Source organism: Gopherus evgoodei, chromosome 1 (assembly GCF_007399415.2).
Source record: "Gopherus evgoodei ecotype Sinaloan lineage chromosome 1, rGopEvg1_v1.p, whole genome shotgun sequence".
Classification (NCBI taxonomy): Eukaryota; Metazoa; Chordata; order Testudines; family Testudinidae; genus Gopherus; species Gopherus evgoodei.
In genome coordinates this window covers 299,950,585-299,965,934 of record NC_044322.1, presented here as the reverse complement: position 1 = coordinate 299,965,934, position 15,350 = coordinate 299,950,585, and the positions used below count along the sequence as shown (strand labels likewise).

The 15,350-nt window shown below is 41.4% G+C and overlaps 1 protein-coding gene across 10 annotated transcripts in view; it reads left to right on the top strand.

The window, feature by feature from the left end:
• FRS2 (fibroblast growth factor receptor substrate 2) overlaps positions 1-15,350 on the top strand; it is a 91,517-nt gene that overhangs the window by 52,123 nt on the left and 24,044 nt on the right. For 5 of the 10 annotated variants that reach the window (XM_030548754.1, XM_030548757.1, XM_030548761.1 and 2 more), the window contains 2 exons: positions 11,985-12,085; positions 14,504-14,595. In XM_030548754.1, the coding sequence (XP_030404614.1) occupies positions 14,530-14,595 (66 nt within the window). In that variant the 5' untranslated portion in view covers positions 11,985-12,085; positions 14,504-14,529. Of the gene's footprint in view, positions 1-4,247; positions 4,284-11,984; positions 12,086-14,503; positions 14,596-15,350 lie in introns of those variants that run through there. The other 5 variants (XM_030548759.1, XM_030548755.1, XM_030548760.1 and 2 more) reach the window with 2 other exon arrangements.

The following is a 15,350-nucleotide window of genomic DNA, read 5'->3' as shown; positions in this document are numbered from 1 at the left end:
TCCTGAATCTTGGAGTAAAACTTGGTCCCACTCCATGACAACTTGGAGGAAGAAATTCTGGTTTCGAGCCAGTTAGTAGGTGTGGACTGTGCCGAGAAGGCTACAAAGCATCCCCCCTTTCCCACAAGCCCTCTTACCTGCAAGGCCCCAGCTATGTCATTGCCTGTGACCTCCCTGATACGAATGGGGCGTGTGTCTCCAGTGGCCCTAGCTCATACCTCATTCTGTGCAGTCAGTTCTTGCTCAACTTGGACCCAGCAGAAAGGAGCATGGGGTAAAACGATTTGAATCCCCTCCTTGGGAGATGAGCCTACTTTATCTCCCCTTCTATCCTCTAGAATTCCCACAAGAGGTCATAAAGTGGCTACTCTTTTCCTTGTAGAGAAATGAGGGATATATACCTGCAGACTGTCCTTTCAATCTCTCTGGTAATGCACTTTCCCCCTCGGAGGGCTCCTCCCCACTTCTCTCGAAGATTTGATCCAAGGACTGGTGGTGAATGTTTCTCACAATCAGATCTTAACAGGAAGGCACAAAGTCTTAAAACCTCTCATGAGTGTCCATCTAGGTCCTCTAGGAGAAATCTCTAAAGTTGAGGCTTTTGAGGAAGATGCTCAGACTGTTGACTAAGCTTTCCACAGTCAAGCACAAATTGCGGAGGGAGGGGATCTAACTTCACAGATGGATTTTTAGAAAATGAAACACGAACAAAACAACTTGCTAAGTTAAAGAAGATTTGTGTTGTTAATCATCTGATTTATGAGGGTGTCGTTTTTAAGATGGAGTGGCAATTCCCTACCTAAAGTCTTCATTAGTCTGCCTAAAGTTAAGCCTGTTGTGACCTCTTTATTAAAGTGCATAGTCATACCAATTAAAGGGAGTAATCTTGCTAAACCGGCAGATGAGAATAAGATGACTCAGACTAAACTTGGATACAGTAGTCTGAGCCTGAGCATTTGGGTGCAGTCTAATTGTGGAGGTCTATGCTTAACTGTTAGCAGCTTGTGACCACGCAGGGGAGAAAAGAAAAGCAATCTACTCTAAACTAGAGTTCTTTAGTAGCTTTTTTTAGGACTGATGTTCTCCTGATTCTGACTCGCTGTATGTAGTGGTGCTGTAGCCATGTTGGTCCCAGGATATTAGAGAGACAAGGTAGGTGAGATAATATCTTTTTATTGGCCTGAAGCTCTGTGTAAGATCAAAAGTTTCTCTCACCAACAGAAGTTGGTCCAATAAAAATTATCTCATCCACCTTATGTCTCTGACTTGTTGAACATTCAAAGCTTCCAAAGTTGTGTCCCGGGGACAGCTGTGGCTGCACTTGAAGAAACTGGAATTACAGGCTAAACTCTGATATCCTTCCAAATATCTTGTAAGCATTTTGGGAGCATAGAAGCAAAGCAAACACTGAGACTTTAGACAGAGGAATAAGTCCCTCCCAGTGAGAGACTCTTCAAATTACCTTATCTCAGCAGGTATTTCCTTTGAAGCCAGTCCTCCTCCAGAGTCCAACATGGATATTACAATTGGGAAGCGGCCATTCTCTCTCGTGGACTTAGAAGTCCAAGACTGGGATTCTCTGGAAAACCATCCAGCCCCGAAAGCTTCTCTTGTTTTTTTGGCTTCCCAAGTTTAGAATGAACTCCCTCTCCATAGCAGGGATGCTTCAGGCTGGGCCCTGATCTAGAAGTGAATCACCTCCAGAGAATAGGAGCTTGAGATAATCAGGGAAGGATATTCAGTAGAACTCACTTATTGTCCTAGGGAAAATAGTTTCTTTTACTCACAGTAAATTAAAACAAATCCACACTATCAATAAGAACCTTTGTAGCATCAGAAGATGAAGCGTGCAATAGTCCATCTCCCACACATTTTGAAACAATAAGAACCAGTTCTGTGAGAGATGAATATTTTGGAAGAGGCAAAAGATTCTTTGTGGTACAAATTTTAGATCTCTGATCCCTCAGCAAGTCCAGAAGGAGATCATGTATTCCGGTTAGAAATACTAAAATCCATCATTGCAGCATTTTCTTTCCAAGACTTTGAAATATGAAAATAAACCTCCCAGGGATCTACTGAAGATGTGACTGGGGAGACTCGCCCAGAGATACTTTGTTGTAGCAGAAGCTAAAGTATCCTTTTTTGGACTTCTAACTTCTACATGGATATTCACAAATGACATTTCATTCCTTCCTTCTAGTGAAAGGGATACATGTTTACTCTAGTCTGGACAGCCTTCTCATTATATTACACTGGACCCAGCCGCTATAGCTAAAAAGTCTTCAGAAACATGGCTTTGAGCAAACAGGTTTGAAGAGCCAATTACAGCCCTCACAAAACTCCAGCATCTAAGTTATTGTCTGGGACAATCTTTATTCGGGGGCGGCAGAAGGGAGAGAAAAGAAAATAGTGTCTTATTTGCCAAATATTAGCACATCTCTCATAGGAAAAATCTGACTCAGCTCCTGGGCTAGTTGGTCTTGTGTATATGCCTGGCACAATTCTTGCATTGCTTCCAGCCAGCAGTTGCAACAAAATAGTATATAAAGGTCTTGGTCCAGATCCACTATCTCAATGACCTCATTCTTAATATTATTTAACAGCTGCCTGATGTTGGGTCTGGAGGAACTGGTCATCTGCACAGATACCAGACCCCATGTAAAGGGAACATAGCTGGACTCCTAGTTTACTTGGGAGAGGGATATAGCCCAAAGAGGAGAAATGGAGTATAACCTCTCTCGTTCTGTGGGCTGTCAAGTTTACTCCTGGATTTCCAGCATTTTTGATTCTTTGGAAACAGTCTGTACATGGCTGCTAAGGCTGAAGATCTTCAGCCCTGCTGGGAGAAGAATTCTTGCTTGTGCCCTTGGCAGAAACATGCATGTATGCTCACTTGCTCTCCCTCCCTACCCCCATGGTTCTACACAAAGGAAAGTCAGCATCTGAAGATGCACTTAGAACCAAAGAAATGCAGTTTAGATCAGTTAGCCTTTCTGTGCCTCACGGGTCAGGCTTAAAGCCTATTGATGAACCAATTTGCATCCAACTTCAGTTGGAAAGCCAAGAGCTATCATGTGAGATGCACATTAAGAAGCAGAGGCTGTGGTCCCCATATCTGTGAAAGTGGGCTAAAAGTCTTGTTTGTTTGTTTGTTTGTTTCCTTTCTATCCCCAACGCCCTGCAGCCCTGACTATCAAAATAGTAACAGATTGTGAAAGAGCATACTACAGTGATTACACCTCCATTAACCCTCGTACCTTGGTTCCGAGACCTGACCCATTGGAACCTTGTCTCGGACCCCACCGCTCCTTCTCGTGCCTCTCCACCCACTAGTGCAACAGGGACCCATCTTGAAACAATATCCAGTGCTACCAAATCAGTCAGCTGGGAAGCAGATAGGAAAGAATTACAGATTCTCATTCTAAGAAGCTGATAAACATTCTCCTAGAGAGATAGGGTGGGTGAGGTAATGTCTTGTATTGGATCAACTTCTGTTGGTGAAGGAGACAAGCTTTCAAGCTACACAGAGCAATTCAGGTCACATTCTGGGATGCAGTCCAACCCAGTGAGGGTTTGTCACTCCTGCCCTGTAGCCATGAGTGCCTCAAAATGCATTTCTGCTGTAGCTCTCTTGAGGGTGCTGTCATAAACAGATAGTTAAGGGTTAATGTCTCTTTTACCTGTAAAGGGTTAACAAACAGGGAACCAAACACCTGACCAGAGGACCAATCAGGAAACAAGATACTTTCAAATCTCGGTGGAGGGAAGCCTTTTTTTTTCTTTTTTCTTTTTTGTTGGGTTTGGCTTTGTTCTCTCTGGGCCCTGAAAGGGACTAGACGTGCAAACCGGTTTCTTGCCAATTTCTCTGCTACAGTCTCTTTTATATATTCAGAATAGTGAGTATTTAGTAAGAAAGGCGGTTATAGTCTTTTGATTGTTTTCTGTATTTGCAAATGTGTATTTGGCTGGAAGTATTTTAAATTGTATTTCTGCTGGAGGAGGCTTTTTCTCCAGTTTCTATAAGCTGACAGACCCTGTAACTTTTACCATCTAAATTGCAGAGATAACTTTTATGTTTTTTCTTTCTTTTTATTAAAAGTTTTGCTTTTAAGACCTGTCTGATTTTTTCCCCTTGTTGAGGCTCAAGGGAATTGAGTCTGTACTTAACAGGGAAGGGGAAGGGAGGGGAGAAGGGTGGAATCCCTTTGTTTTAGATTCACTGAGCTTGAATCTGTTTATCTCTCTAGGAGCCCAGGGAGGGAACACCTGGAGAGGAGGAGAAGGTAGGGGAACAAACCTAATTTCTGTGTTGTGATTCAAGGAGTTTGAATCACAGTGATCTTCCAGGGTAACCCAGGGAGAGAAATCCTAGGAGAGGCAATGGTGAGGAAAGGGGTTTACTTTCCTTGTGTTAAGATCCAGGGGGTCTGGGTCTTGGGGGTCCCCAGGGAAGGTTTTGGGGGGACCAGAGTGTATCAGGCACTGGAATTCCTGATTGGTGGCAGCTTATCAGATATAAGCAGGTAATAAAGCTTAGAGGAATTCATGCTGATACCCCAACTTTTGGACTCTAAGGTTCAGATTGGGGAAAGATACTATGATAGGTGCATTTCCAGCCAGCACACAAGCACACACCGAGTAGCTGTGTTAAGGAGCTTGGGTTCAGCGCTCTGATTCCAGTAGCCTGCTTGTTAGCCCACTGCCACTCTGGCTTCCATCAGCCTTGGTTACATCTGGGAAGATGACCTGAAGAAGAGCTCTGTGTAGCTCGAAAGTTTTTTTTCACCAACTAAAGTTAGCCCATAAAAGATACCACCTCACCTGCTTTGTGTGTCTAATGCCCTGGAACCGGTGTGGCTACAATAACAGTGCGAAAAACTTTCTCCTAACATTTTGGAGGAAATTCACAAATGATGTCTATGTATCATGTGATGTTTGTATATTGGTGTTACAAGGGATACATATCAGGGAAAGTCAGATGACACAAAGGACACTTTTTTGTTTTTGTTTTTTTCTTTTTCTTTTTCTTTGTTTTTGCAAGACACCCTGACCATAGATGTCGTGATCAATACTTTTTTGTTTTAGAGCAGTGGTCCCCAAACTTTTCATGATTGCTCCTCTGACCCCTGTTGTGCCCCCCCCCCCCCCCAAGCCGGGGCCAGAAGCAGGGCCACTGCTCCTGGGTGGCGGGGCAGGTGTGGACAAGGGTAAGGGGGGGGGACCATGGCTGGGGTCAGGAGCAGGGCCAGGATTGGGGAGCTGCGGTGGTCGGAGGCCAAGACTGGGGGTGGCACAGGGCTGGAGCAGAGCTGGGGATGAAGGGGGGTTCAGTGGCACTCCCTCCCTGCCCCCCTTTGGGGCTGGCCCCAGGCCCCACTGTGACCCCTGAATGTTCCTCCATGCCCCTCTAGGGGGGAGAGCCCCACAATTTGGAGACCACTGTTTTAGAAAGACAAGTCAGTTTCTGTTGGCATATTGCACTGTAAGATGCATAAGAATCTCTCATTATTGCGATATAATAGATTCCTAACAACCACCACTTTATCATCAGTCCTCTGGCAATATGGAGGCTCTTGGCATGATCTTAATCTATGTCCTACAAGTTTTAATAGAACTACCTTTCAGTCTCACAGGTGGGTAGGTGCCTTTCCCTTCTCACTTAAAGTATCTTGCTTATTCACCACTTTCTTGTCCAAGAGAGTTTGTTTTTGGTAGGATCTCGATGAAACCTGACTTATATTTTCTCTCAAACGTGGTAGTTTTGTGAATTAGCCAGCCCTCCATCCCCAAGGTCACTACAGTCTTTCTTATATAATAGGAAGTTTTATATTGCCCTTCTGGTTGAATCCAGACATCCTAAGGAAGAGCCTACAGATAAAGATGTTCATAGCAGAGGCATTCAGCGCTCTTCTCCTTTTGTTTCTGTGCACTCTGTGAAAAGAGCAGTAACTTTTTTGTGGATGGAAATCTTAAAAGGAAATCTGTAAAGCTACTACAGGGTTTTCCCTCAACTTTTTCAGACATTAGAGTTGACATCCTGCAGCATTTGGTAGAAGGGTGTTAAGGATTACTGGGGTACCCTGTTCTGTAAATTCCTTTTCAGTTCCACAGGAGTAAATGGAATCTTCCCTCCCAAGGGATTATTTGCTGCTTCCCACTGTCAAGACTCTTGATATGGAAGGGACTGGAAGGGAAAAATCTGTCTTATCCATGAATTTTCATCCGAGGAACCTCCATGCTGTAGTCTGACCCTCCCTCAGAGAATTGATTAATGTCCAGTTCCCCTCCCCCCACTATTGTTTACATTCTTAAGAGGCTTGAAACAGAAGAGTGTATTCTTCCAGGAAATTCCTAAATTTCTTGTCAAGGCTCTGCTGCAAATAGTTTGTGTTGACTAGCACTTGCAAACTTTTATATAGCTTCCAAAGCTGGAAAAACAATACTCTCCAGAATGATTGTTAGTTCTTCCTGAGGTGTGCCAAAGCCAGTGATGAGCTGCCAAAATCTTAACAACTGGTTCCCTATAAAAAGTTCTGATTTAAGGGGGGGAACGGGGGAGGGGCTGGGGCAGGGGGAGACATACTCGTGGGGCCAGGGGCCCATGCAGAGCCTGGGGAAAATTGCCCCCCACCCAGCGGCCCTGGAGCTTGCAGCCCCCCACTTACCTTGCCTGCTGAGCTACCCAGCTGGTGCCAGCGGCTGGCCACGCTGCAGCTGGGGGGAAACGGAGGAGGGGCTGGGGGAACCTCAGCCTCCCCAGCTGGGAATCCTGGGAGCAACAGGATGGTCCGGCCCGTGGACCGGAGTTCTTTGCCCATCCCCTGGCCCTTTAACAACTAGTTCTCCAAGGAGGTCTAATTTTAGCAACCGGTTCTTGGGAACTGGTGGGAACTGGCTCCAGCTCACCGCTGGCTGAAGCCCATGCTCAGGGAAGAGATTTAGTATGCTTCCCCTTGCCATAGAGATGGGGACGGCCCTACTACAAAGACTATCTGACCTGGAGGATTCTAGAAAGAAAACTCACAGGTAAGACAGAATTTTCCATTTCCAGTGAAGGGACTTGAAATACTGTACACTAAATTTGGAGTCTGAACAAGTTGTTTTTTGTTTCAAGAATTTAGGAAAAAATAACTGGCCTTTTTTGTTCATTCTCTTACATAATTCATTGTTGGTGTTACCACTGGTATTTTCAGCACAATGCTTCTGTTAAATAAGTGTTTCTCAAACTTGGGATGCCACTTGTGTAAGGAAAGCCCCTGGCAAGCTGAGCTGGTTTGTTTACCTGTCGCATTCGCAGGTTTGGCTGATCACGACTCCCACTGGCCGCGGTTCGCTGCTCCAGGCCAATAGGAGCTGCTGGAAGCGGTGGCTAGTATGTCTCTTGGCTCGCGCCGCTTCCAGCAGCTGCCATTGGCCTGGAGCAGCGAACCGTGGCCTGTGGGAGCCGCGATCGGCCAAACCTGCGGACGCGGCGTAAACAAACTGCTGGGCCCGCCATGGGCTTTCCCTACACAAGCAGCGTCCCAAGTTTGGGAAACACTGCATTAAATAATTGATAGCAGTGTGTTTTTCACATACTTGCCCAGGATTTTAAAATGATTTCCAGTTTTAAAAGTCAAGTTATGATTTTACCAAGAAGAATCTGAAAGAAGAAAAATGTTTAGTCATCTGCTTTGTGATTATGCTACAGTAGCATACTTAATTTAACCTGAAAAGTGAGCAAACCAGACACTTAATAAAAATGTGATAAAATGACAGAGTTTACTCTGTAGCTAAAAGCAGTTTTGTAAAGTGAGTTTGAAAATTTATTTGAGGGATTGTTGTATTTCAGTTTAAGTAGAAGTAACTGTCCAGCAGGCAGTGACTTGAATTCACTGCCCAGAGGGGACACCATGAAATAGAATTCTTCCCCGGTTCAATCTGCATCACAAACATAACATGTTTTTCAAGTTATTCAACTTTCCTCCTTCAAAATCTCAAGGATTTATCTTGAAGCTTCAAATGCAACTAATTTCCAAATTTTTGTTTAATGAGCTGGTCGTAGAATTTAACTATGGTGTTTAAGTGGGACTACAAATTGAATGTAGTCCTTTTCTTGTTTTGATAGCAGGCAGTTGTGAAAACCCAGTTAAGTATTTCTGAAGCCTTTGACCATGGTAGTATTACTGTAACTGAAAATTTTTAATTGTAACGTTCAGAGAGTGTTTGTAAGCTTTTTGATACTGCTTGTTAAATATTTGCATTCAACTCTGGTACAAACATAGTAAATTAATTGTTAGCTGACTAATTTAGAGTTTAGACAAACCATGACTTTCATGTTACTGTTTTAATATACTTATTTTGAAAAAAAAATATTTAGAAATGGGAAGAATTGAAACTTTGAGGATTTGATCCTTGTTCTGTTACATATGTATTTTCTTGGATTTTAGTACCCAGGTATCCCAGCATTAGTTATATTATTAAAATGTGTACTGTAATGTAAATTAGTGATCTCAAAAACACTGTTCATCCAGTATCTCAAATTAACTGTTAAGGAAATGCACGTGGAAAAAAATAATTTGTTAGCTTCATTCTCTTCACTCTTTGGCCACAAATTTGCAGTCCTTATGGAGTTCCTAAGTTTAAAAACCAAGAAACAAAAAAACCCTCACACATTACATACAACTTTAAGCTAAAGTTGAATTAATGCATCTCAGGAGCAATGGAATAACCTCATTGGTTATGCTGATTTCTGTTCTAACTATTCTGCTTTTTGGTGCTAGATAAGTTAATGTTCAAAGCCAATTTAATTTGACTATCCTTTATCTTCTTTACCTTTTTTAAATCAAATATATATGATATGTAAAGTTAGAATTTAAGGTAAGCATTAAAATAAAAGTACAGCAGTTCTGTGTTCTAGTTTCAGGACTCAGGGTTAAGCCCCTTCTTAAAGAAGAAAAATATCATAAAGTAGCTAGATTCTGTCTGTGTGTGTACATATATGTGTATATATGCATGCTGACATTTTAATTTTAAGGTTAAAAAGTAGATGTGGTCTTCCAAATTGTTGCATTTAGAATGCTCTAGGTGAAAATGATGATATGAGTATATTTAGCGTAGCTGTGGTCAACCATTATCTCATGGTTGAACACTAAAAATCTGCTGGAGGGAACTCTGTTTTTTTAAAAAGGCTAAACTTCCTTGAGGTAAAAGAATGTGCTAGAGAAGGAAAGGTATCTTACAATGTATTTTGACTAAAGGAATAATTTATAAACATATTTTGCAAAGCAAGAACTTAAAATTGAGTTATTGGGCAAAGTGGGCATGATCACAGGACTACTCATTGCTCAGTCAGAACTGGAACCTATGAGCAAATGGACCTAGCCACGTTGCAGCTACTGGATTTGAAGAGCCATACTCTCCTTAACCAACTCCCAGATGACAGGAGAGCTTTCAAAGGAATGAGGGCTAGAGAAAGAAGGCTCCTTTTCTTTCACTTCCCCCACTAATCACTCAATTTTTTTTAACTTGGATGATTGCACACTTTATATCTTTTATCACACACAACCCCCCCCAAAAAAAAAATATTAACAGGTTACAAAGTCAAGCAATCAAAAATTAGGAATTGACAGATTTATGCCCATTCAACTTTAACTCTTCCCCCTTGTGCAGTGAATAAGCTGGAGTTCTTGTGGAAAAATGGGGTTGTGTAATTTAAAACTGTATCATAGTGCATGAATGCAAGGGGGCAGGATGAAATGATATCACGATTGGAAGATGAGACACATGGGGGGCAGAGGTAGTGAAGTTTATGTAGTCTAGTAAAGAAGATTGTGAGGAGGACATGAGTTTACAAATAACTAAGTTACAGTGAAAGCTAGAGTAGGCAAACTTCAGGTGGGTATTAGGCAGTTGTCCCTGAAAGAGCAATTTGAATGGAAAATATAATGCAATTATGTAAATCATTTATACATCCTCACTTGCTGCAAGGCTTTGACTACCACATGTCTTCGAGGCAACAATATAGTGCAAACATGGTTAACATGGCTATATAACTTTCAGTGTGTATACACACACCTAAATGTACAGCATGTAAACAGTGATCATCCTACATCTCTGCACGACTCATATTTTATCGAAGTTCAGCAAAGCTTGTGCAGTTTTGTATGTAATTGTAATGTCTTAAAATGATCACTCAAGCTTTTGTTATCGTCTAATGAAAAACAAGCAGTGTTATGATATTCTGCTTTTGAATGTCCACTGTGGTGACTTTACTTTTTAATCTATATAATTTAAAGATGGGGTCATTCATACTATCCATAATTATTAATTTGTATTACCATGGCACCTAGGAGCCTTGCCATGGTTCAGGACCCTATTGTGCTGAGCACTGTAAAAATACAGGGAAAAAAAGACAGTCCCTGTCCCAAAGAGCTTACAATCTAAGTATAACACAGCAGATGTCTAAAGATATATAAACGAGTACAGGGGAACAATGAGATCGCATTGGTCAGCTTGATAAACAGTGCCACCAACAGTCTAACCATTGTCAAGTTTTTATAGGCATCACATCAAAGGAGAGTTTCAGGGTGGGAGCTGAAGGTGGTTAATGGGGTAGTTTTGCAGATGTTCCCAGGGGGTACCTCCCAAGAGTGAAAGACAACATGGGAGAAAGCACAGAGGTGCTTGTTTGAAAACAGGCGAGCAGTGGCATCATGACTGAATTGAAGCCAGGAGTCCACCTTTCAGTAGTAAGTGAGATGATAATTCGTAAAGGGCCTTGTAAGTGAAGACAAACAGCTTAGGTTGTGATAGAGAAGGAGAAGCCAGTGGAGGGTTGCAAGGAGGGTTAACGCGCTAAGAATACCCATTGATACTATCCTACATGTTCTGTAGGACAAGGAATAAGAGACATACATGCTCCTCTGTGCAGCGTCCCCAGGGTGTCTGTTAGCTCCTGCTATACACCATGTGTCTGTGTATCAGGTACTTCCCTTCTCTCAATTAGGTGGGGTATGGGTAGAGAGTGGGTATAGTCCCCCATTGCAATGGTTCTCAACCTTTCCAGACTATTGTAGTCCTTTCTGGACTCTGAATCCCAAACCCTGCTGCCTGGGGCTGAAGCATGTAACTTAGCTTTGCAGGGGCCCCCTGTGGTGTGAGGCCCAGGCAGTTACCATGCTTGCCACCCCCTAATGCTAGCCGTGCACTTGCAATCCCTTCATAACCTCTCCCGTGACACGTCTGCGGCTCATGACTCCCAGGTTGAAAAACACTGATCTAGATGAATTAAGAACATAAGAACAGCTGTACCGGGTCAGACCAAAGGTCTATCTAGCCCAGTATCCTGTCTACTGACAGTGGCCAATGCCAAGTGCCCCAGAGGGTGTGAACCTAACAGGTAATGAACAAGTGATCTCTCTCCTGCCATCCATCTCCACCCTCTGACAAACAGAGGCTAGAGACACCATTCCTTTCCCATCCTGGCTAATAGACGTTAATGGACTTAACCACTACGAATTTATCCAGTTCTCTTTTAAATGCTGTTATAGTCCTAGCCTGCACAACCTCCTCAGGTAAGGAGTTCCACATGTTGACTGTGCACTGCGTGAAGAGCTTCCTTGTATTTGTTTTAAACGTGCTGCCTATTAATTTCATTTGGTGACCCCTAGTTCTTGACGTAACCTCTGGAAGATCTCTCTGTACACTGGTTGAGAACCACTGCTCCAGTGCACCAGTATTAGCAGATTTCTTCTCCCTGCAAGCAAGATGGGAGCAGGAAATGTATTGTGACTCTGAGACCCTGGGGTCCTTCTAGGGCAGCACCGTTGTGCAAAGATTTGTTTCTTACACAAAACTGTACCTAAAGCAGTCTAGCCCTATACAATGCCTCCAAAATACAGTGTTGACTATGTATAAATGCACATTAATAGCAAGGTTTTTCTGAAGGAAAGTATGTATAAAGTCAAGTTGTTCAACTCTCCCCACCCCACTTATATTTTTAGATCAAGTGGTTGCTAATGTGAGAAGACAACATGCCATTTTGAAGTATGACAGAAGTCCTGATGCTGCAGCAGAGGCTAGGAATATTAATGGCCACATCTAGGTGAGTGAATTCAGTTAAGTTCCACCAGTTCTCAAGCTTCCATACTGTAGGCCTTTTAACCTCAATTCCTCACTGTCCCTGAAATAGCTTTAAGTGCTTTGTGTCCTAAAACATTTAGGAGGCAAAACCATAAACTCCTTTGACTATTGGGTTGTATTTCCCTTCTCCCTTTTTGTATCTCTATTTATTTCCTCCTCTTGGGGGTGGGAGGGTAGTGTTGAAAATTAAGTACCAGATCTCTTCACTTCATCTGCAACTCCCATTGCTCTATATCTGGAAGTCACACTTCCCCATTGTAACTGAAACAGCTCTGCACCCACATGGAAGTGCTCTGTGGACCACAGAGCAAGCCCTTCTGTTGTAAATGTGTTTATTTGTATTAACTTTAATATCTATCTGCATTATAGCTACCTTTCATAATTAATGTTTTCAAGAATACTTCCTCAAAATAAACGAGCAGCATCAATAGACTTCAGCAGGGGTTCTCAAACTGGGAGTTGGGACCCCTCAGGGGGTCACAAGGTTATTACGTGGGGGGGTCGCGAGCTGTCAGCCTCCACCCTAAACCCCGCTTTTCTTCCAGCATTTATAAGGGTGTTAAATGTATTAAAAAAGTGTTTTTAATTTATAAGGGAGGTCGCACTCAGAGGCTTGCTAAGCAAAACGAGTCACCTGTAAAAAAGTTTGAAAGCCACTGGACTACAGGACCCCTGCCCCTCCCTCAGTTCCAGTGTCCCTGGGTGAGGCTCTGTGCTATGCCTCCAAGGGCACTCCAAATACTGGGATGCTTTGGAGGCTGGAGAGGTCCCTGGGGCCTGTCTAAGTTAGGGCAGCCTTCCAGAGCTGCCCTAGGGACTTGTAGTGTTGTCTGCTGCTGGGACACTGTCCTAATGCATACTACTTATAACTGGAGTTTGTGTAAGGATCCATAGGCTATCTTCATGGTACTTGTGCTGGGGAAATTCTCCCTGAGCCAGAACTGGGCCTTTTAGAGCCTTTTGGCCCAGTGTGAATAGTTTGGAGAAGGGTGAGGGTCTCATCAAGAAACGTTTCCAAATGCTGTTGTGGGATTTCAATTCACAACTTAAATGAATCTATTTGGTCTATTTGGTTACTGCAAGTTTTACTTATGGCAGGATTCTCACAACTTTGTATGGACATTTTTTTTTTCCCAGTCAAATTGTTAGAAAATACAAATTTAAAAAATGGCATGTTATTATGTAATGTTTTAATATTTTTATAACCGCTTGTGTGACTGCTGCAAAATACATCAGACATTTGTCATATCAAGGATAAATATTAGTGCATTTGGTTTTGTTGTGTCAATGAGATTTATGTATGGTTAGTGGATATTATTGGGGTGTCTGAATTAATTTTAAGTTTTTAAAAAGGGATTTAAATTAAATATATTTAAAATTGACAACCTATCCTAAACCTACTGAAATCTATTAAAAATCATTTTATTAAAATAAATCAGCCCATATTAGATGCTGAAGTTTAAAAGATAGTCAGAACACTGACTTGGAGAAAGTCACTGATTAAGTACCTAGAACCCCAAAGTGTGTTGAAATGTGAAACCACTCTTGATAGCAGTAGTCTCTTCTGCAGATAGAGAGAAAATATTTTCTAAACATCAGTTTATTCAACTAGTTTTAGTTCAGTGATAAGTTCATTCAAAGTTAAGAAACTGGTTGGGAATCAAAAAAGCAGGAAAACTTGTTTTCCTCTTCCAATCTATGAACAAAAATGAGATATGAGAGAGTGAGATTCAAGATTTTAAAAGTAGTCAAAGACATGGTGACCAGAAACTATTAGTTCAATTTACTAACTACAAGTACTTTGTTTAATCAAATTTAAATACAAAACATGTTTTGGTAAACTTACCTTTCCCCTTAGTTATCTATCATATTCAAGGTAGCTTTATTGAATTAAAAACAGAATTTTAAAAGTGTTATTAATTGAATTGCAATTTTCATCCAAATACAACTTGACTTAAATCATGAGTAAAATATTAATCTAGTAAATAAATTAGTCTAACTGTTTTCTAACACAATATAATGTAAAAATTAATCTGAAATGTTAAGCTATACAGTTGCTTAAATAAATATGAACAGATATTATGTATATTCCTGATTTAGCAACAAGTACCAAATTTAGTGTAAGTACTATATTTAGTACTTGCAAATGAACATGTTTTTAATGATTACATCAACCAGTAAGAACTATATTTGTTAGGAAAATAAAAAGAACAAATGCAAAAAAAAAACCCCAAAAACCTTAAATCAAGCTTTCCTGCTTGCTGATTTAAATCATGGTTAAAATTGTTGATGTAAATGTCTTTTATTTAAATCAATCTACCCTGGATATTCCTTAGTTCCTTTCCCCCAAGTAAATTACCACTTTCTTTTTGGGCTCTAGAGATTACATGGTCTTCTAAAGAAGCCATGGGTAGCTGCTGTAGCTGTCCAGATAAAGAGACTGTCCCAGACAACCATCGAAACAAGTTTAAGGTAAGCAGTTGATTTTTTGTGTTGCAAACTATTTTGTCATTCTCTTGCAAAATAGAATCCAGATATAAGAATTAGAATGAAGAAAGTGTTTTGTAATGTTTATAAAAAGAACAGGAGTACTTGTGGCACCTTAGAGACTAACAAATTTATAGCCCACGAAAGCTTATTATCCTGTTATTTTTGCGGATACAGACTAACATGGCTGCTACTCTGAAACCTGTAATGTTTATGAAAATCAAGCCATCAGAGACTTACCAGTTTGTATGGCTAAGAAGTCTTCTTTATCTCTAAGGAGCCCTATAATAGGTCCAGTAAAAGGAATATTTTAAACAGATCTGGTTTTGAGTGGTGATGGATATTCGTAGACCTTTTGTCTTCTGTAAGGTGAAAAGCCATGTATCTTAGGCAATTCTTGGGTGATGTATCTCCATTTAAACAGAAGGTCAGAATTAAGGTAACATTTTTGAGAAAACTTGCTTTACTTGAAGAAGAAGAAGTGGTATTTCCAAGTCCTTGTTGTCTCGTGCAAAGAATTCCTAGGAGTTTTAGGCCTGCAGATACTTTTACGCAAGTGCTTAACCTTAACCATAAGTAGTCATATTGACTGCAATGGTCTCATGTTGCCCAGTTACACAAGATTAATATTTGATTTTCTGTCCCACTCTGTCTCACCGAAATCCCAGGAGAATGAGGGTGAGTGGCTGTACTTTCCATCGTGAACAGTGACTTTTGCAGACAACTTAAGGGGATGCTGT